This window comes from Poecilia mexicana, unplaced genomic scaffold, assembly GCF_051168715.1.
Source record: "Poecilia mexicana isolate PSO_F unplaced genomic scaffold, ASM5116871v1 scaffold_7, whole genome shotgun sequence".
NCBI lineage: Eukaryota > Metazoa > Chordata > Actinopteri > Cyprinodontiformes > Poeciliidae > Poecilia > Poecilia mexicana.
Window position 1 is genome coordinate 3,066,073 of NW_028263376.1, and position 21,541 is coordinate 3,087,613.

General features: G+C 37.7%; 1 protein-coding gene across 1 annotated transcript in view; it reads left to right on the forward strand.

Moving 5' to 3' along the window:
• Window positions 1-21,253, forward strand: part of LOC106934148 (vitamin D3 receptor A) — a 147,652-nt gene extending 126,399 nt beyond the window's left edge. Inside the window, exons 6-10 of the mRNA XM_088006880.1 lie at window positions 379-478; window positions 876-1,053; window positions 7,333-7,484; window positions 8,035-8,151; window positions 9,619-21,253. Of these exons, the coding sequence (XP_087863006.1) occupies window positions 379-478; window positions 876-1,053; window positions 7,333-7,484; window positions 8,035-8,151; window positions 9,619-9,872 (801 nt within the window). The 3' untranslated portion in view covers window positions 9,873-21,253. The remainder of the gene's footprint in view (window positions 1-378; window positions 479-875; window positions 1,054-7,332; window positions 7,485-8,034; window positions 8,152-9,618) is intronic.
• The last annotated feature ends 288 nt before the right edge of the window (window positions 21,254-21,541 follow it).

Consider the following 21,541-nt stretch of genomic DNA (forward strand, 5'->3'; position numbering starts at 1 on the left):
ACATTTTTACCAGCGTTTCACTGAGAAGTAGCTCCTATAATGAGCTCAGCTGATGTGCAGTTCCACCAGGTGTTTGCTGATTACTGCTGGCTAGTCTGAAGGAGCTGATTGAGAGAGTTGTGGGGGAGGAGTTCTTTGTAATGCAGAAACTCTGAAGCTTGGAGACTGCAGCTCCGAGGATATCCACCCACATTACACCTCAGCCAGCTGAATGGTTAACATGACAAACAGTGGCTAAGTAAAAGCCAGTTTCAGAGCAGTCGAATGTTTGACAGGATAAGGTTTAGTGCAAACATCCTTTTAATTTATAACTCGGATTGAGAGGCAGGAGAAACTGCTCTGAGCATATTAATGTCTGTTCTCTCTGGATGTTTGCAGCCTCCAGTGCGTGACGGCCCGGTAACACGCAGCGCCAGCAGAGCTGCCTCCCTTCACTCACTGTCTGACGCCTCCTCTGATTCATTCAATCACTCACCTGGTGAGATACAGGTTGACTCATTCACTTATACACTGCTTCTTCTCATTCACCATTCAGGGTTAACATCACCAAAGTCCAAACTCGACTCTTTAGATTCAGCATCACTGTCAGCCTGCAAGCAGAAGTTGAATTAATCAAATCTACTCTTGTTGTTTTACTTAGAACATTTAAAGTTTTTGTTCAGTTTTTAGTTTTAATGGATTTAAGGTACATAAACAAAATCTGTTTAGAACAACTTTAGAAAAAGTTATGATTCCAGTTGCAACACTTTTCCTCTGTTATCAAGTTATATCTTTAGAGCTTTATCAGTTATTAAAGCTTATCAAAATCCTTATTGCTATTTGTTGCCTTCCTCTTCATATTCTTGCTTCAAATCCTTCTCAATCTGCTGGAGCAGAATCTGTGGACACCAAGATGAACTTCAGCAACCTGCTGATGATGTACCAGGACGGAGCAAGCAGTCCTGACTCCTGCGAGGAGGACACCAAACTCTCCATGCTGCCCCACCTCGCCGATCTGGTCTCCTACAGTATCCAGAAAGTCATCGGATTTGCCAAGATGATACCAGGATTCAGGTATGAAGATGTAGGATTGTGTTGTTTTTTTGTTTTTTTTTTTAGGCAGACCCATTGAAGACTCTGTTGTGGTAATCAATGCAACTGGATGAGTTTGTCTAGGTCTTGGTGGGACATTAGTCCTTTAATTCTGGACATGTTCAGAATGGCTGACTTTGTAACCATCGTTATGTGACCCTGAATGATCAGGTCATCATCACTACATCCAGGTTTTGGGGCTGATCTCTAGTTTATAGCTGTAATATCTCAGCTTGTTGACTCTGACTCGTTCCTCTTTGGGTCCAAAGATAATAACTTCAGTTTTTTTTCTGTTCAGCTGGAGGAAGTTATTGCACTTTTTATTATGAAAATAAAAAGTTTCAAACAGGCAAAGATTTGCAGCTTTTGCATTACATCTAGAAATGGAGACAAAAGATTTTCATAATTTGTCATTGAAAGTTAAATAGTTGACCAGTTTCTTAAAAGTAATTTATTAGTCAGTATAGCATAGCTGATTTCAGATGTATTCATTATTTGAATAAATAATGAATACATCTGAAATATATCTGGGATTTTGCAGACTGCCCGAAGTCAGTGAATGACTTTTAACAGCAGAAACACCTCACAAACCACAAGGATCACCGTGTAACAGTGTTGCTTCCTGCTGTTTTGTTCCGGTTCTGATTTATCTTCTTGTAAAATTTGCCACATGAAAGCGGCATGCACACACAGCAACCTGAATGAGGTTCCCACCTACACAAAGAACACAGTGATCGGCTGCCCACACGTATGCAGGACATGAATGGGAGAAGTGAAAACAAACAAGCTGTTCCAAGAATACACTCAAAACTGGCTGTGGTTAAAAGCTGAGCTGAACCATATAAAAAATAATAAAAAAAACGCACACAGAGGCAGCACACCAAAAAAACAGGGGATATAGGGTATTGCTGTAGTGATACAGTAATCTCATGATACGATACAATACACAATATTCTGCTCACGATACGATATATATTGTGATATTCAGCAAACGATACAATTCAATACACTTTTGCGATTTTTCTGAAAGATTTTAGAGGGACAGAGTGATTTTGGTGACATTTTGTGACTGTTATAGAGTTGGATTGAATTAATTTAACTGAAAACTGATTAAAAGCACAAACTACACAATACCTGGCTCTGGTTGGACATGGACACAGACTTAAAGTTGACAGCTTGACAAAATGAATGGTGAGTGGTGAGAAAACATGTTTCTTTTAATTGAAACAGTACAAACTGTAGCTTGCATGCATTTGTAAAGTAAATAAAGTGCACCAAGTACCCTGCTCTGAATAGTTTGATACCTTTTTAACCTTGACACTTAACATCTGAAGGAATCACTCTAAGTCTGATGACCTAATCACTCTCCCGGCGAAGCAAGCAGTGAATGAGCAAGGTGGCAGTTGGATGTTATGATACTTGTGGATGAATATCGATTTTTTCTAGGAAAGAAAATATCGATATATATCGCAAAATCGATACTACGCAGCCCTAATATAGAGATGCTATGTTAAAGTTGATTTTGTGTCTGAACAGTTGGTTCTGTTTTGACCAGATATTCTGAACTATTTCCATTTTGAAGTCAACAATGGGGGGGTCCAAATTATTATTAAAATTAAGTACTGTTAATAAAGATTAGCACCACAAACAATTATACTTCTCTCTTCTGATCAAGCTCACAGTTTTACTTTTGATCTTACATTTGTGATGGTAGGGAAAAAAGTTCTTTTCTCTAAAGTTTGCTTTTGTGACATTTCTCATTCTCATCTTTTGGCCAATTATTTTAAAAAGTTAAAGTGTAAGTTTAAAATACATACCAATACTGTGGCAACTATGATTATTATTATATTTTTGTTAAAACAATTATTTCTTTTTTAAAACTATTTAAAAGTAGATTTTTTTTCTTAATGGTTTATTAAGAGATTCACCTATTTACCAGGCATGCCAATACAGTTGAAACCAGAAGTTTGCATACACTAAATAAAAAGACATGCATTTTTTTTCCAATTAAAAAAATGCCTTAAAATTCTCTCTCATTATTCTGGCATTTAGCAAATAGAACAAAAGTTGGTCATCTTAATTGTCATAAAACGGAAAAGTTTATTCTGATTTTACATAAAGTCATAAGGTTTATCAGCATCAGATTGCCTATATTATCATTGTACAGAAACATGGCATTTCTTCACAACAAATGTTTCTTTTTATATAGTGTACAGGGTTTTCCCCAGAAAACTTGCTAAGCCCAGAGGTCGGGGCGCTGAGGCAGTCCACCGTGTTTTTGTATTTAAGATGTTAAGTTGACAGGAAATTTAAAAATATTACTGGCTAGCTATATGTTACGGGAAAGTGAAATGCTATTTAAACTAAGGCTGTTGTAAACTAATATTTTAGTAATCGAGTAATCAATCGATTATTCTTATGATTAATCAAGTAATCGGATAAAAAAATAGATCAAATAAAATATTGGTAAATCTGGCATAACAGCTGTGTTACTGTTGGATATCAATATCAGTCCAATTTTTCATATATGAGCATCCCTAACAGTTACTTTTCTGTAGCTTAGAAAATTAACTTGTAAACAATAATAGTTCACTTTCTAAGTTAACCTGAAGAAAAGTTATACATAGATCTGAAATTGCATTCAATTTAATAATAAAGAGGCAGGCTCACAAACACGTCTATACTCCAGCTTTTAGTTTATGTATCATCTTCAGTGAGTTTAACAGATGGATTCTCACCTTACCTCATACCTGTCGAGCTTTGCGTTTGCGGGAAATGTCGCCTGGAGTGGGGGTTGGTGGGCAGATTAGAGGCGAACGAACAAATGCAAGATGGGGGGTGGAAGGGAGGAAATAGACCATGGGACAGACGAATGTAAGTCTGGGGGGGAAAGAAGAACAAACAAACCTGATGTGGGGTGGGAGACGAATGTAAGAACGGGGGGGAGCAATACAGGATATTTATGGCACCCTCGTTCGTCACACTCAGAAACTCATCTACCAGCCATGTACATTGCGCTCCGCCACCCGTTTGTTCAGACCGGGATATGAAATTTATTGTGTGGTTCGTCCGTAAAGCTACACTTGCACTATAAGCATCAACTACTCAGCTGCCCACCGTGTTCAGTCTATCCACTCACCTGTATAAATACTCCTGCAGCGCTCTTCCCACCGTTCGCTTTGATCCAGCAGCTCCGGGAGGAGAAATGCTGCCGTACTCCATCATTTTAAGGATGTCTATTGGTACCCCAAAAACGATGAAGACCTGGGCATTATCATCAATCAATAAAATCCTCATGGGCCGAACTTGAAGATTGGACGTTATGCCACTAACACTTAGCTTTCGTCAACAAAGCTCAGAGGCGGAAGTGAGAGCGCAGCGCCACACAAATAAAGTCCCGACCGGAATATGGTGTGCTAAATAATAAAATATAAATTAATGAAGCTTTGAGGCAGGTAAATTTTCCTTGAGGAATTTTAATAATCGAGGTACTCAAATCATTCGAGGAATCGTTTCAGCCCTAATTTAAACCCACAACTAGCCTTGAAAACATAAAATCAAAAAATATAATTAAAATGTGTTATTATTATTATTATTATTATTATTATTATTATTATTATTATTATTATTATTATTATTATTATTTCCACTTCTGTTTAATCCAAATTAAGTCGGCGGCTCCATAAGGCCCTTCTGAGTTTCAGGGGCCCATAAATGCTAATATTTTAACACAGATCACAGATACATAAATTTTACATTTGTTTACTGAGATTATCAATGCTGCTAAATTTGGTTTAATGGTTTCAGTATACATAAATTAAAAGGTTTTAATTGTGTAACATTTAAATAAAAGACTTTAAAGAGCTGGCAAGTTTACTTTGTAAAAGTTCAAAGAACAATATTCATAGTTAGATTGTTTTGTTACCACAGCTACAACCTGATGCTGAGTTTAATCTTTGAGTTTGAGCTCTGTTTGTTCACAAATACAAATTAGTAAACTGCAATTAAAGCTGATTTCTTTTTAGGTTGGCCAGTTAAACCATTCCCCGTCTCACAGATTTCACTAAATCTAACACAGAAGCTGTTAGAGGTGATGATGTTTTTAGCAGCAAGAGGGGCCCCTAAGTCAAATTCTGCTCAAGGCCTCACACAGCCTTGGGCCGACCCTGCATGATGAGTTAAATCCGTTGCACTGCACAGAGACGGGAGGCTTAATTTAATGCTACTAATGTGGCTTTAGTAGCTCTTCCATTTAGTGTCTGTTGAGTTTTTAATAAGGGCCACATAAACTGTTTTGGTTGTTCAAGTTTATGGGATGAGTTTCTTAGATCTCGCACACATTAACTCTGGCTGACTAAGTGGACAAAGCATTTGGTATGGTTTGATGCTTCGTGTAACCAGAAAAATAATACTAAATATAATAATAAAATAATATTAAACCAGTGTGATGCGTGACTACAAGGCAAGCTGAACCTGCCTGATTAGTGGTTAGCGCTGGTTCGTTAACCACTAACGCACCGGCCATCCGGGACCACATACATAAACTTCATCAGTGCAGACAGACCCAGGCGCTGGGCAGCGTTTTGAGATGTAAACGCCCCACATAATTCTTTGTTCACAAAGATAAATCATTCTCACCTCTCTTTCTGAAAGTGAAGCATTGCAGGCCACCAGGCTTATAATACACTGGGGGAAACCCTGGTGCATGTAAACTTATGGTTTCAACAGTGTATGTGACTGTCCCTACAGATTAATTAATTTTTCCTGCATATCATTTTTATAATTTTTCCTGCATATAATTTATGAACATATTCAAAGCTGTGTTAAATTTGAGGATAAAATAAAGTCCCAAGACTTCAAACAGTAGCTGCAATTGTTCAGAAAACAATCACAAATACACTGTTTATCAAATCTTCAACCGGAATGAATTTGTTGCCAGCCATCCTCCTTTGTTCTTTCACAAATGAAGAACGAGCGGTACGTTCAGTAAACATATGACTCAGCCAGTGTACATGCTGTACTTTCATCTGCTCCACGTAGACACAGAAACACACTCACACATTTGTAAATGGTTAAGTAGAACTTTCAGGGCTGTTATCTCTTTAAAGGATCTCATTGTGTGCTGGAATAATGTGATGTGTACCTAGAATCAGAACATTGTGAGAACATTTAGATACTTTCTCCACAGGAAAGGTTGAGTGAAATTTCTTCCCTCTTAATGTTAAAACCCTCTAAATGTCACCGCAATTTGTTTTTCTTTTTTTCTTTCTTTTTGGCCCAACTTAACTACAGGTTTAAGTATTTAGTCATTTATTTATTTATTAACATAATGTTAAATTTTTCCTAATTTATTTTAAAATATCTAAATTCAATATTAGTAATATTAAATGATTTGTCATTTCAAGTAGTATTTCAAATGTTTAGCTTCTGAAAATTAGATCAATTTGTAATTTTATATATAAAATATATTCCTTACATTTCCCCAACTCTGGTTTCAGACCCCTGCTATCTGCTTTACATATGCTCATGTACAGCATTATAAAATAGCTAGTGATATTTACATTATCTATATCTGTTTTGGTAGAATGCTTAGAAAGCTTAAAACTACAGTATTTAAATTTTTTTATTTTTTTATTTTTTTTTTTACATATTTGTTAAAACTGTCACCATGTTGTTACAGTTATATGTAAAAAAAAACATTAGTCTTAGTGGAGGGTCTTAGTGCTCCCAATAATACTTGTGTACGTTCTGCTCAATTTGCTGATTAGCAACTTACTGTTCCAAGAAAGCAGTTTATCCGCCACTATGCCAGCTAGCATTCATGGCAGACTATGCTGTGGTGAACCAGCAGAGAGCAAAGGGAAGGCTAAGAGCAGCATGTACACAAGGTTAATTGACAGCACTAAGACCCTGTGCTTGGCTGATTGGTTGTTTCTGACCATGTGGTGTATTTCTGCAGATGGCAGTAGGATCACTGGAAGGAAGACCTTGATTTGTTTTCACAGATTATCTGTCTGATATTAAGCTGCCACGACAAAAGGAATAAAAGCATCTTCCTGGAAAGGCTTGTCTGGAGGAGATTTTTTTCTTGATAACATTCTGTTATGGGATTTTTGTGTTAAACGACCAAAACAAACTCAATCCTATCAGTTTTACGAGTTAGAACTGTACAATTGTGTAGCTGAGCTTGTCAAAACAAACTTCTTGTTTAGGTTTTTTTCTTCCTTTTTGCTGCATTTACACCTGTTGCTTGTTTTGCAGAGAGCTGACCGCAGAGGACCAGATTGCTCTGTTGAAGTCGAGTGCCATCGAGATCATCATGCTGCGCTCAAACCAGTCGTTCAGCCTGGAGGACATGTCCTGGAGCTGCGGGGGACCCGACTTTAAATACTGCATCAATGACGTCACAAAAGGTGCTTTTCACATCGCTGTCCATGAGAAGTGAATGAAGTTCACCCAGCTCCTGGGAGTTACTTATTTTTACTGTTATTCATGTGTTTTCTTTTGATAATAGTCAATTAGCTTAAGGATAATTTTGTTAGAAGCATTTCTTTTCATGAAGGCGGCTGCATCAAGAAATCTGTTAAAACAACAGAGGCTCAGGGAGAAAGTCTGGGATAGAAATATATTCATTGTTGGAGTTGATGTGACAGATGAGATTAAATTTCTCCCATCTTATGTAAGAGCCCACTCATCCGCTGCTTCTCTACCCCCTGCTGGACTCACACTGAGGGTTTTTGACTTCAGGTATTTTCATGGAACTTGTAAAACAGCCACAAGCTCACACTGTGTTCCTTATTACATGCAGAGCAAGACACTGTGCTCTCCACAATGACTCCCTGTTTTAAAAAAGAACCCAGATTCTTGTTCGAAAGCCCTGTAATGTTTCTCTGTTTTAAAGTAAGAAAGAGCAACTAATTCTACAACAATAACTGATTATTTTTGTTTGTTTTTTGTCTGCAGCCGGCCACACCCTGGAACTGCTGGAGCCACTGGTGAAGTTCCAAGTTGGTTTGAAGAAGCTCAACCTACATGAGGAGGAGCATGTGCTGCTCATGGCCATCTGCCTGCTGTCTCCAGGTGCTGCTGCCATTTAAGATGAGGCCTTTTTATTCAGCAGGATGATTTGGGGGGTTAGCTTCAGCTTTTGGTAAACCTTTGGTCAGAAGGTTTACCAAAAGCTGAAGTGTCATCACAGCACGCCTCAAGATTTGTTTAGGTGTCAGCTTTTCTGTTTGACCTACATTCGCCAAAAAATTGAAGTGTACATGATGCTTCCATTAAGCTGAGAATAGTTTCTTGGAAAACAACTGCATCTGTTCAGCATGTGATAATATGGCAGTAGCTGATGTTGGTCATCTTTATCCCTGATTTAGCATCAAAAACAGATATAGAACCTGACTGTTGTGCTTTGGTTGAGCCTGGAGGGCTACAGGCCAATAACAGAACAGCTGAAGGAGGAGCTGCAGTGAATCCCTGCTTCTCTCATTCTTTCCAGTTTGTAGAACGACTTTTTGTTTTTTGATTTCATGTGCTCATTTAGGCACATTTTACTTCATTTTAGTATCAGTGAATATCAACTTTCATGTCCAGACAAGTTTCTCATTGAATGTAGGTCTGGAGTGACCAGTCTATATTAGCTCTATGTTAGCTGGTCAGGGTTATTATCCTTCTGGAAGGTCAGCCCCCCACTGTCAAATCTTATAATCTTAATAATGATAATAATAGTAATAATAATATGAGAGTAATGTTGGAATAAAACGAGAAAAAAAGTTGTATGACAAGTCAGTATTATTAGTAAAAACTCATACGATATCAAGTTGAAATTATGCAAGGATAAAGTCATAATAACACAATAATGCAGTTACAGTATTACCATAATAAAGTTATATTACAAGAACAAAGTTGTAATAAGAAAATAAAGTCACAATATTAATAGAATAGTTAAAACACCGCGAGAAGTTGTACAACCACATCATCATTTTATGACAATTTAGTCATAACAATATAAGAAAAGGACATATTACAATAAAGTTTAAATAACACAAGAATAAACCCATAATTTTACCTGAATATCATTGTAATATTAGAAGAATGAAGTTGTAATTTTATTATAACTCCAACACAAAAAATAATACATTTAAATGAGGAAAGTTGAACATCTTGTGAAGTTATGCTTTGGTATCTGATATGTTAAAATTTTAACACATCAGTATCAAATTATTATCAGTATCGGGACTTTGAAATGATTGTGCAAACAACTGTTTCTAAGAAAGCATGACGGACTACACAAACTGTGCAGTCCGTCAGATTTTCATAACTCAATCAAAGCTTTGCTTTTATTGCAATTGCTTTTTACAACTTTCTCCTACTAATATTTTAATATTGACTTTATTGTCATAATAAAAAAAAAAAAACTCAGTCTGACCCTAATATTCTTTCATCCGCTACGTGGTGTTGGTCTACAACATAAAATCTGTAGAACCTAAATTGATCTTTGTGAATGCAAGGTGGCAAAATGAGACCCCCTCTGGTTCTCCATTACAGATCGACCTGGCGTTCAGGACCACGCTCGCATAGAGCAGCTGCAGGACCGTCTGTCGGAGGCCTTGCAGGCCTACATCCGGGTCAACCACCCGGGTGGACGCCTCCTCTACGCCAAGATGATCCAGAAACTGGCTGACCTGCGCAGCCTCAACGAGGAGCACTCCAAGCAGTACCGCTCGCTGTCCTTCCAGCCCGAGCACAGCTTGCAGCTCACCCCGCTGGTGCTGGAGGTGTTCGGGAGCGAGGTGTCGTAGCTGAGGAATCCTTTTTTTTTCCCCCTTCTACACAGACTCATTAAGTACAGGATGATTAACAAATTCCGCCGCCTTCTCAACTCAAAACGAAGACTTTCACAACCCCAACACCCGACTCCCCGGACGTTTGGGAAGGAGGCGGATAATCACATCTTCCCCTCTGTCTACACCTCTTTTGTTACTCCTGGCTTGCAAAAACCAAACGTCGGCCATAACTGGATATCTGGATTCATAGAATAGAAATCTGCTGCTGGATCACCAGAATCTCAAACCTTGTTTTCTTTTTGTTTTGTTTTATTCCCACACAAATATCTCGCTCATTTTCATCTTTTCCACAACTGTGGAATCCAAATGTTCTCCATCGCCCCCCATCACTGGAATCTACTCTTTGTAACACTTTCTGAAAGTGAAGACAGCTTGATAGATGTAATTTCCCTCTCATTATCATTCTCATTATCATCATCATCATAACTTTCCCCCACGTTCACATGGCAGCAAATGCACTCAGATTTGCGTATTTTACTCATCCCTCAACGATGGACTCTTATGTAAATATCTATGAACTTTTGTTGGCTTATAAATTCTAACAGCAAAATCATCCAAAAAATATTGAGCGAGCTGACAGGAAGTAGAAACATTTTTGGGTCATGACGGGAGCTGAGCGATCTGTAAATTCTGCGTTATGTGAAAGAAGAAATCTTAAATATTCAAAACATTATGAAGACAAATCTTTCTGCAGAAATCTTTTAGTTTGAGAATGATGGTGCACTTTGGGAAGAAAAAAATCAAGAGGAGTCTGGGTAGTCAGATGGAAGGGGGTTTTACATTTGTAAAATAAAAAGTAACAAAAGAAGAATGTATGTATAATTCTACATAGTTAAATATGATAAACATAAGCTGTACAAGTCAAACATTATCTAATGCTTGACTTGTGCTGTATATAGACAGAAATACTTCTGAGAGTGTTTAATTATAAAAGTAATAATAAAGAGTATGTTAAGGCCTCTCCTCAGATATGTGTATATGCAACATGTATATGCAACATGTAAAGATGCACTGAGACGTGCTATGAGTCGCCGCTCTATTTTTGCTAAAAGTGTACAGTGTGCAAGAGTATCGATGGACCACAAGGGGGTGTGTGTGCAGGCTCTGACTGAACCGCAACAAACGCTCTTTGTTGTGCTCTCTAATTTTTTTTTGGACCTGTGAAGTTTGTAGGCTGACATACACAAAGATAATTTCCTGTTTTGTGGATGGCTATTTTTTCAGAAAAAAAAGGAAAAAAAAATCTAGTCGTTGGGCTGGTGGGATTGCTGCTAAGACAGAGCTTAAATAGTTGGACAGAAACCAGCTGCCAGCTGTTGCCTCAGGGAAAGTTTGTCTGACGATAATGTGTATTCGGGTTTTTACGGCGTGTGTGTGTGTGTTTGGCGTAAGCTTACAATCATGAGAGGGAGATTTCGAGAGTTTTTGAAGCTCAAGGCATCACTGTGATCTGAAATCATACTGAATAACAGCAAAAGGAAGCTAACAGATTAATGTCTGTTCTGGAAGAAAAAACAAACAAAAAATTATGAAATTATTTCACATGGTCAGATTGTCTTTAAGAGAATATATGTAATACATTTTTAGCTACACAACCATTCTTATTAAATTAGTAGAAGCCTTAATTTTATGTTTTTAAGGATAAAGCAAACATTCTAGAGCAGTGGTTCTTAAACATTTTGTAACTGTAAATACACTGCTCAAAAAAATAAAGGGAACACTCAAATAACACATCCTAGATCTGAGTGAATGAAATATTCTCATTGAATACTTTGTTCTGTACAAAGTTGAATGTGCTGACAACAAACTCACACAAAAATCATCAATGGAAATCAAATTTATTAACCAATGGAGGCCTGGATTTGGAGCCACACACAAAATTAAAGTGAAATGTTCCCTTTATTTTTTTGAGCAGTATATTTTGCAATAAGACTGAATAATGAACAAAATGTTCACACGATGTTAGAGTTCAAAATGTGGAAAATCTGCGTTTTCTCACCAGTCAAATTCCAACATGATTTCTTTGCATATAATGATAACTGCAGCAAAAAATAATTTTATTTAAACTTTTAGAGATTTTTTTTGTTCTACTGAATCTTTAATTTGGACAGAATACTGGACTTCTTTCTTTAGTTAACCTGTTCACAGTTCTTAAACAAGAAGCAGAGAAATTCATTATCGCCTTATTTTGCTAACAGTAATTGGTCATTATTGGAATGACTAAACATGCTTTCAGCCTGAATTTATTTACAGTTAAAGTTATGGATAAACTTTTTGCTTTCAAATTGATTGTAAAATTTATACAAATTTTCATAAATCTATGTATTTAGAATGGAAATCTGCTAAATTAGCTCATCTTTTGGCATAACACCATCCACTAGATAGTAGGGGTGGGCGATATGGGCTTAAGGTTTCATCACGATATTTTGTGGAGTGATAAAAATGATGAGAATAATTTAACACTTCATTTTAAGGTAACTGTATGGATGTGAGTGAATGACGCAGCAATCACAGCCCCACAAATATTGTGCTTGATAACTGCATTTACTCATATTTCCAGATTTACTGATATTTATTGATATTCTCATTGAACAAACAGTGGAGAAAAATGGTGAAAATACTAATCTTGATAATAGGAACAGCTATAGAGATTATTAGACATTATTAATTTGAATTCATCAAGACAACATTAAATCAAAATCTTATAAGAGGTTTATCACAATTAACGATAAACAGTATGATGAATGTCCACCCTTCTACATGGCGACAAAGTACCGTATTTTCCGCACTATAAGACGCACCTAAAAACCTTCAATTTCCTCAAAAGCCGACAGTGCGCCTTATAATCCGGTGCGCCTTATATATGGACCAATATTGAGCCACAACAGGTCCAGCAACGGACCTTACCACAGGGGCCGCGTTTCATTGGCTAATGCCCATTTTAGGTCACAGTGCAGCTACCACGTGCGTGACCGTCTCACAAACACAAGCTACAGTAGTAAACATATGCTAATGTACATTGTGGACCATCAAAACCATGAATGCCGACTTACCCAGCCTTGCAAGAACAATAGGCATCAGTGATCTTGTCCACAGCTATATTTATGCTGAGGGTGTGAGGATCTGCTGTTTTCCTCATCTATCGGTAGCTTTTAGCTGTGACGCACACAATGTTGGAGGCATCCAGTGGCTCAAACACCTTGATGTCGTCCAAAAAAGATGACATGAACTTGTTGGTTCCCCTGTCCATTGTCGTGGCTGATATGTTGTGAAAATCCGGCAGAAATGCTACGCTAATTAACTCAGATCGAAATGAAAGACGTCATGTTTACACAGACATGCAGTAGGCTGCTTACGTAGTTGGTCCACTACGGTAAGCAGCCGCCAACTTCTTTTTCCCCCGTAGAAGAAGTAGTGCGTGGTGCATGCTGGGATAGTTGTCAGAACACTGGTTTGTTAATAAAGTTTGATAATACATTTAAAGGGGGGGAGGGGCAGGGGAAGAGAGACAGAGACTGCAGCGGCAGCATGTCGGTTGGTCTGTGTTACCCAGAAAGCAGTTGGGCATAATATCGCAACACCAACACCGTGAGTGAAACAACGGCTGGGCCAGCCTACTATATAAAGTACTCGGGGACCATTTCTTTATTAATGTGGATGTGTAATAATAGAGTATGAAGCGTCTATTCTATGCGCCTTATAATGCGGTGCGCCTAATGTATGAAAAAAGTCCTAAAATAGGCCATTCATTGAAGGTGCGCCTTATAATCCGGTGCGCCTTATAGTGCGGAAAATACGGTACCCTCCAATTGATTTTTGGGATCATTTGTTACATGTGCATAATCAAACATTAGACATTTTGTTTCATAAATACTACTAAAAATTCTTAGTTTTGCTAAAGCTAGCCAAGGTGCTAGCACCGGTACTTCCACGAGCGTTTGAGAACCACGGCTCTAGAGGAATAGCAGACTGTAATCGCAAAGGGCAGAGACACAAACATGAGAAGGACTTTTACATGGATGGAAAAAGTTCAGCCTCCTACCTTTTTGTTGTCACATTTATGTCATTTCAATACCAGCTGCATAAGCAAAGGTAGTTTTTATCACTACATATCATTGTATCTGTTGACATGGCGCATCCTCAAACCTCATGCAAGCCTGGATCACCCCCTTGTGGAAAAAAAAAAAAAAAACTTTGTAAATACCACTTTCTTAGTCTGTACATAGAAGCTGATGTAGGTAAATTACTAAGAGGAGCAAGTCGTTGACGGGAAGGTGCTTTGGAGATGCGAGGCTATATGCAATTATAGAAACTCTTACTGTGTATTCAACTTTGAGTGGACAGAGCCGCTTAATATGACCGACTTAATGAGTTGTTTATGTCACATGTAGTATTGAATATTTTGGAGGGCTAGGATCAGCTTCCATCTAACGCCAAATATGAGCTTTTGATGTAATCCCTTAAAAAAGGGATGGAAATAAAAAATGATCTTAATTTCAAATGAATTGAACCTTCTCATAATCCTATAATCACCCAAAGTGACTCAGTAAGTTCTCATTATTAGGCAACTTTTTGTCCATTCCAAAAATTCTGTATGTATGTCTTTCTTTCTTCTCTTGTTCAATCAATAAGCTTTTGATGATATATATACATAATACTTTCATTTTGGTAATTATTTGATTTCTTCTGTTTGTCATGATTGTTGATTTGCATCCTGCTGCAATGCTTGTGCTTGGCTTTCTGCTCAGGAGCATTGTTGAATGAAGTCGGGATTAGCAGCATGTGTGGACCTATGGAGCCTATCCCAAGTATTTTAACTCAACAAGGAAAAGCAAAAATGTTTGCTCAATCATATCATCTGAAAGAACTGCAGTCCACATATGCATCATCTTTTTTCAGGAGCTAATTTCTCAAACCGCCAAGTGATCATCAATAACACTGCCTCAACTGGTTAGGTACAAGACGTATCTGACTGCTAGCTATGGCATGGCTCTTTGTTCATCAACCAGCCATGTTACCATCTCTTCTTCTTTGTCGTCGTCTTCAACAGCCAGTTACAACAACTCTTCTCTGCATAGCTTTAAGTTAGCAGCCAACCAAGCTCCGCTCTGGAAATCCGTGACACACCCAAGACCTGATGGGGGTCCTGGAATTCGAAGAAGCGCCATCAGTTTGGACCTCAACAAGACTGTGTAGAATTTGTACAAAGGTCATATGAGATCAAGTGTTTTTAAACCGCGAAGACGTAGGGACTCGCCGTTCAAGCAGAGTGCTCAAGAGACTGACCGAAGGACAGATGTCGCCTCTGCTGTCTTGAGTTGGGACGTTGTCGTGCTTTGTACTCCGTGACTCAAGGTTCTGATTTTTTTTTTTTTTTTTTTTTTAACAAATTGTGGTTTGTTTGGTAACGATAGTTGTGTAAAGACTTTTTACATTCAGCATCTACATCACAGAATGCAGGGCAGGGTGACAGGGGGGGAGAATCTGCAGTTTTAGGGGTACAGTGTGGCACATCAGATATATCTGGATCAAATTTAGATGTCTACAGTCCTTGGACAAACATCTTCTTGTAGTTTTCATACCATTTTAGCAACTTTTATAGCGGATTTGTAGATCTGATTTGTCAGCGCCCCCCAAAATAATTGAAGTCTCTCCCCTCCTGTAGCCCTCGTTCCCCTCGAACCAGGTCAGCAGCTCCACCTCAGTAGCCTTATTGACAAAGACCTCACTAAGCTGGAAACATTTAACAGATACCTCAGTGATTTACAGTATAAACTTTTCACAATAGCCTTTAAAGGGAACCAAACATAAACTTCTACCACACACACACACTCAGACACACCACAACTCTCTCCTCAGAAACCTTCAGTGTTTTCAACCTCAAGTCGACCGCAAACTCTAAAGCAGTTCTTGCATAACGAGGGACATCCGGTAGAATTTGCTAATCACTATCTGAGTGGATCCCAATGTTTCTAAATGTTAACTCTGCTTTCCCTCCTCTTTTTCGTTTGTTTCTGTCCGTGTTCTGCTGAGCTTCGGCACTATGTTTAACCAAAAATACTACCTCTCCTGTCTGCACATATAAATATATATTTTTGGGGGAGTTGCAGCTTGATTGTGTAATATAGAACACAAGGTTTTATTTTAACAATAATCTAGAGGTTTTTATGTTTGTATAGTTACAGTAGAGTTTTTTTCTGTTTTTAATGCTGGATTATTTTTCTTTGATATTTTTTTTTTTTACCTCAAATCCCTACAAATCTTAAACCTGCAGTGCAGAACTTTATCTCCCCCTTCTCTGGCTGATAGATGAATTACAATGTAGATATTTGTGACGAACAGCCACACAATTTCACTGTTTTCATTCATACTATAACTCATAATTTTTATTGCAATAGTTTTAGGCTCAGATCATTATATATTGGTATAGATATGCAACAGCTGACACTTACACATTTATTTATTGTGCATTTAAAAGTTTGAAAAATTTTAACACATCAAAGTGTTGCATCATTCCATAAGAAGTCTTAGACAGTAAACACTATTAATTTTATTTTTAATTTTTTGCATGATAAATTAGCTCACAGTGCAGATTCAACATTTGCAGGTCCTTGCATGTTCGTTATTCCAACATTAATATCATTAAAAGGGGGCCGCTCTTGCACCACTTTCTCACTGACTGAAGTGTGTAAACGCATGATGAAACTCCCTGCATGGTAATTAAGACTGCATTCACATAGCATCTCAAAGCGCAGGTAATTGTCGCATCCTCATGTGTGACAAGATGGGATCTATTTCGACTGAAAAGCAAAACTCTTGTAGGTAATTGGACCTGTAGAACAGAAACGGCCCATGTATCTTGCTGCACCTGCTTTTAAACAACCATGGGTTGCCATAGTTGCGTCAGTGGCTTGGCCTGGAAAAAAATGCAGAGCAGAACCCTGTAGCGTTCTCTTACAGAACACTGTTAGAAATGCCTGAGAAAAATGCATGTGCCATGTGTAAAATTCTTTAATTTCTGTTGAGCTGTTTATGAAGTGTTATTTTTGAACATATGCAGCCGCACTTATTAGCACCCCAGGTAAACGAGGGTAAAATGAGCTAAAATAAGTTTCTTTTAACCCTCCCGCGTTCTTATTGCGATGCTTAGAAGGAGAGCGGCACATGTTACGGTCAGACAGTGAGGCAGCAGGAGGGGTTATCCCATCAGACCATCAGTTCCAGAAACCACAACAACAACCAAAAAACTTGTGTCGCTCGGAGGTTCCGCTTACAGTAAAAAACTTGTGGGGTCCAATTGACCCCATCTGTTAAGACTGTGGGAGGGTTTTGTTTAACGCAGAAGCATTATCTCACACTGAAGAAGGAAGAAAGTTAAAAAAATCAAGTCATTTAAAAATCCCACATTAGAAAAAAATAAGGAATAATAATAGGAAAACATATTTATGCCCCAGGGAAACAGAAAGGCACGAGCTCACATCTTCTCAAAAAAAGCTAAGTATTAATAAACTTTTCCACCTGTGATTTTGTTCAAAAAAATTAATTTCTCCGATTAAAAAGTTGACCAATAAAAAAGTTCAGACGGATTCTGCAGCTGCAATAAAAGCAGACTACAGGCTTTGGACATCTGCCAGGGATGCCACGAAATACAATGAGCTCAGTAGATGAACTAGGTTACATATATAACTATAAGTTATATATGCTTTCTTCAAAAGCTACTAAACTAACAGCTGGATTGCTGCTACATGAAAACCATCTTTGTGCAGCTTGTGCCAAAGCTTTTAGCTCAGCTGAAACGTTGAGTTGAAAGAACTTCAAGTTTGTTAGTGTTGGAAAAGGAGAGCTGTAGACTTTTCTCTCGCTGATGCCGCTCAGCCACCCTGGTTGAGTTTTTATAACATTGGGATCCCGATTTAGTCGTTCATCACCAAAAGTAGCATTTTTTTTTTTTTGCTTTGTTTTTGCAGCCAGACACACACACACTTTCACATTTATACTGTGAAAGTATATCACGCTCAGCACTCCGCCTTCTGTCGCTCATCTCTAACTGATTCTGATTGGCTGGTTTAGTTGGTGCTGTGAGTCCGTTTGAAGACAACCAGGCCACTTTGTTGCTTGAAAAGTTTTTTGTTTTTTTTGGGGTTTTTTTCTGCTTTTTGTGAATAAGATATATTTGCCAGCTTCGCTTAAGTCAAAATTTAGCGAAATTTCACTGTGCTGTGAAAAAGGATCCAACCCTTACAGATTTCCTTGGTTTTTGCTTGTTTTGTCTCACCTAAATGTTTAAAGTCATCAAACATGTTTTAAAATCAGACAAAAATAACCTGTGTATATAGGAGTTTAAAGGGTTTTTCTGCATGAACAACATGTGTAAGACCACACCACACGATTTCAGTCAAATTTAGGTTCAGACTTTGACTAGGCCTCTTTATTTTGGGGTGGACTTTCTGGTGTTGTCCTGCTGTATAATTTCAAGATGTCCTTAAACTTAAAGGACATGAATTTGATAGTTGGACATCCTCTTTCAGCTGAATCAATCTTGTTCCTGAGGAAGCCAAGCAACCCCACACCATCATGCTCTCACCACCATGTATTATTCTCAAATTCTGTTAGTTTTATAGATTTGTGCCCACATTTTCCTAAGCATTTACTTTTTTCAGACCAAAGGATATTTTCCTAAAAGTCTTGAATTCTTGGCTAATGTGGGACTAATATGTTCTTTTTGATTAGCCGTGGTTTTGGCGTTGAAATGTCCCCACAGCGGCCATCTTTACCTAGTTTCTGTCTTGCTGTTGAATCATGACCTTGACCGAGGTCAGTGAGACCCTGCAGGTGTTGCTCTGGGAAGTTTTGTGACCTTGTGGGTGAGTTGTTGATGAGTAATTCTGTTGCTTCCTGGGAAGCCTCACCACTCTTCTATGTTTTCACTGTTTGTCTGCAGTGATTCTCAATGTGGTTCCTGAAATACCAAAACTTTAGAAATGGGTTTGTAGACATTCCCAGACTGATGGATGTCTAGATCTTGCTGCTTGGTTTGTTGCTATTTGACATCATTCAGCCTACTTCATGTTGTCAGTCAGGTACGAGTTGAATAAGTTCTTGATCCTACAGCTAATCAGAGTTGGGTGCTGATAATGAATCCAAACCTACAGGGTTTGTATGGGTGCTTCAAATCCTTGAAAATGCTTGAATTTCAATTAGGTGTTTTCAATATTTGGAAAGTACTTGATTTTTGTACAAAGTCCTTAAAAGTGCTTCCGCACAGTTTTGATCTGAGTAGTAACTTTATTGACACTGGGGGACTTCTTTGTTGAATTATTGTTTTGTTCTTAGACCAGTCAGGTGTGTAGGGTGTGTGAAAGAGACATTTCAAAACATAAAATTTAGTTGCATTTTAGCTTACTACTAATTGAAACTGTCTTCTTTAGTTCATTTGTATTATTTTTATCTCCAGTGTTTGGTGCTGACAAAGTTTGGAACTTTGCCTTGAAAATGCTTCAAAAGGGCTTGAATTTTGGGAAAATGTACAAACCATGAGCCTAGATTTTGTGGTTAATCAGGTAATTCATTCATAGGATAAATATTTGTTAAATTGTTCATTCAGGACTTGAGTGGTTTGGATAAGTTTTTACCCTAATAGGTCATAGTTTGAACATTACATTTCATATTTTCTCAGGTTATCTTTGTCTGATATAAAACGGTGATGTCATTTTCAAAATTATGAATGTCCTTAAAATATTAATAATTAGCAGTATGCATTTGATGACTACTTCTTAAGATTAAGTAATATTGAACATATTTTAACATTAACAAAATAACTGCTTTGATTTGATCATCTGGAGGATCGCATTCCAAAACTTATGACCTCGAGTTTGACATGTGCCAACATTTAAGTGTGCCAAAAAGAAGACATCTTTAAGGGGGAATGTGCTTTTTTCATCGCACTGTAGCTTCAAGTGGACCTTTCTCTTTTCAACCTTTTTGATTCAAAGTGTTTGAACTAAAACTTGTTTGACCTTGAGAAGAGCAACTGCATACAAAGTCTGTTTCTTTCCTGTTAGCTGATTGTTACCTGCTGCTCTGACTCTGTTTCTCTGCTACCTCTTTAAATATGCGCTTGCTTGCTCACACACACACACACTTTCACACCTGCACTTCAATACTGACTGAAGCAGACAGTGAACACACACTCATTCAGACAAACACACACGTGTGCACTTCTCGTTCCCTCACCAGCAGTTTTTTGCCAATGATGCACTTGTGTTTTTTTGTCTAGTAAAGTGTTGTGCAAAACATATGAAGTCTGAAAAGTGATTAATCAGCATATGTATCTCTTTTTTTCTTGCTGGGTTTTATTATTATTATTGCTATTAGCAAATCTTTATAATAAGACTTGGTTTGGACAGGTGATTTAACGTAAACTGAATTGTAAATCATGTACATTTCAAAAGCTTCATGTCTTTTTCAAAGGAAACAGAATTGCACATTGTGCTCAGCTCAGTTTTGCCTTGGTGTGCCTAAAACCCACAGCCTTATTTTGGGACTATATCAGGGGTTTTCAACCAGAATTCAAAACGTTCTATATCGTATTTTTCTCTCTCTCTCTTCATATCCGCACGTTTGTTAGTTTGTAACAAGCCAAAAGTAGCTCTCATGGAGGCACGTTCCCATCACAGGGATGTTCTCAGTCTTGGTTTATGTTGGCTGGGATTCCCCTTTATTTATTCCCCTACTAAGGAAACGTCCGACTACGCGTCAGTCAGATAACCTAAAAAGAAAATATGACTTGTTGTTCTGATGTAGCAAAGTGTAATAAAATTCAGAGTTTTTATGTGATTTGACTTAATTTAAGCTTGTTTGTACGAATGTCCTGTAAACAGACCTGTTTTAATGATTTTGTGTGCGAGAAGCAAATGTTTTAAGTCAGAGTTTATTTAATGAAGAGTCCCAAGATAAGTATCTTTATCCGCCGCACTTGCACACACCACCATGCAGTAAAAGTCACCAGACTGTAGTGCTTCTAGCTGAAATCAGAACCCACTGCTGCCATGGCGACGCTGTTGATGACCTCATCAATAGCCATATAGAAACAAAGTAGTGTTACACAAGAAGTACCTTAACCAGTGTCTCTATTTTTGCTCAAATCACCACCTGTCTTTTTTTTTTGTTTGTTTTTACTTTTATTTATTTTGGTGTTGCTCCTTTTGCTCCCTTCATATATAAGCGGATTCTTTTGATTACCATTATTGTACGTAGTAAAATATTAATAATGTTTTTTTTTTAAGGGCTGGGGGGGGCAAATCACAAATAAAACAGCTGTACATAATGATGCAAAACCAGCCTGGATATGTTTGACTTTTGTGTCGTTTCTTCTTTTGCATTTTTGGATATGCAAAACTGGCATAGATGTCTAAATAAATGCACAAAATAAAATAAACTTTGAAAACAATATTTTAATTCTACTACAGTTTGGGCTACCACATAGAGTCCCTGAGTTAGTTTTGGGCCTTGGTGAGATGGATTTTCATGAATTCTTTCATGTTTTTTTTGTTTATATTTTCATTCTGTTATTTAATATTATGAATATTTTAATATCTGCAATACGAAAGTCCCGCTAAACAAGT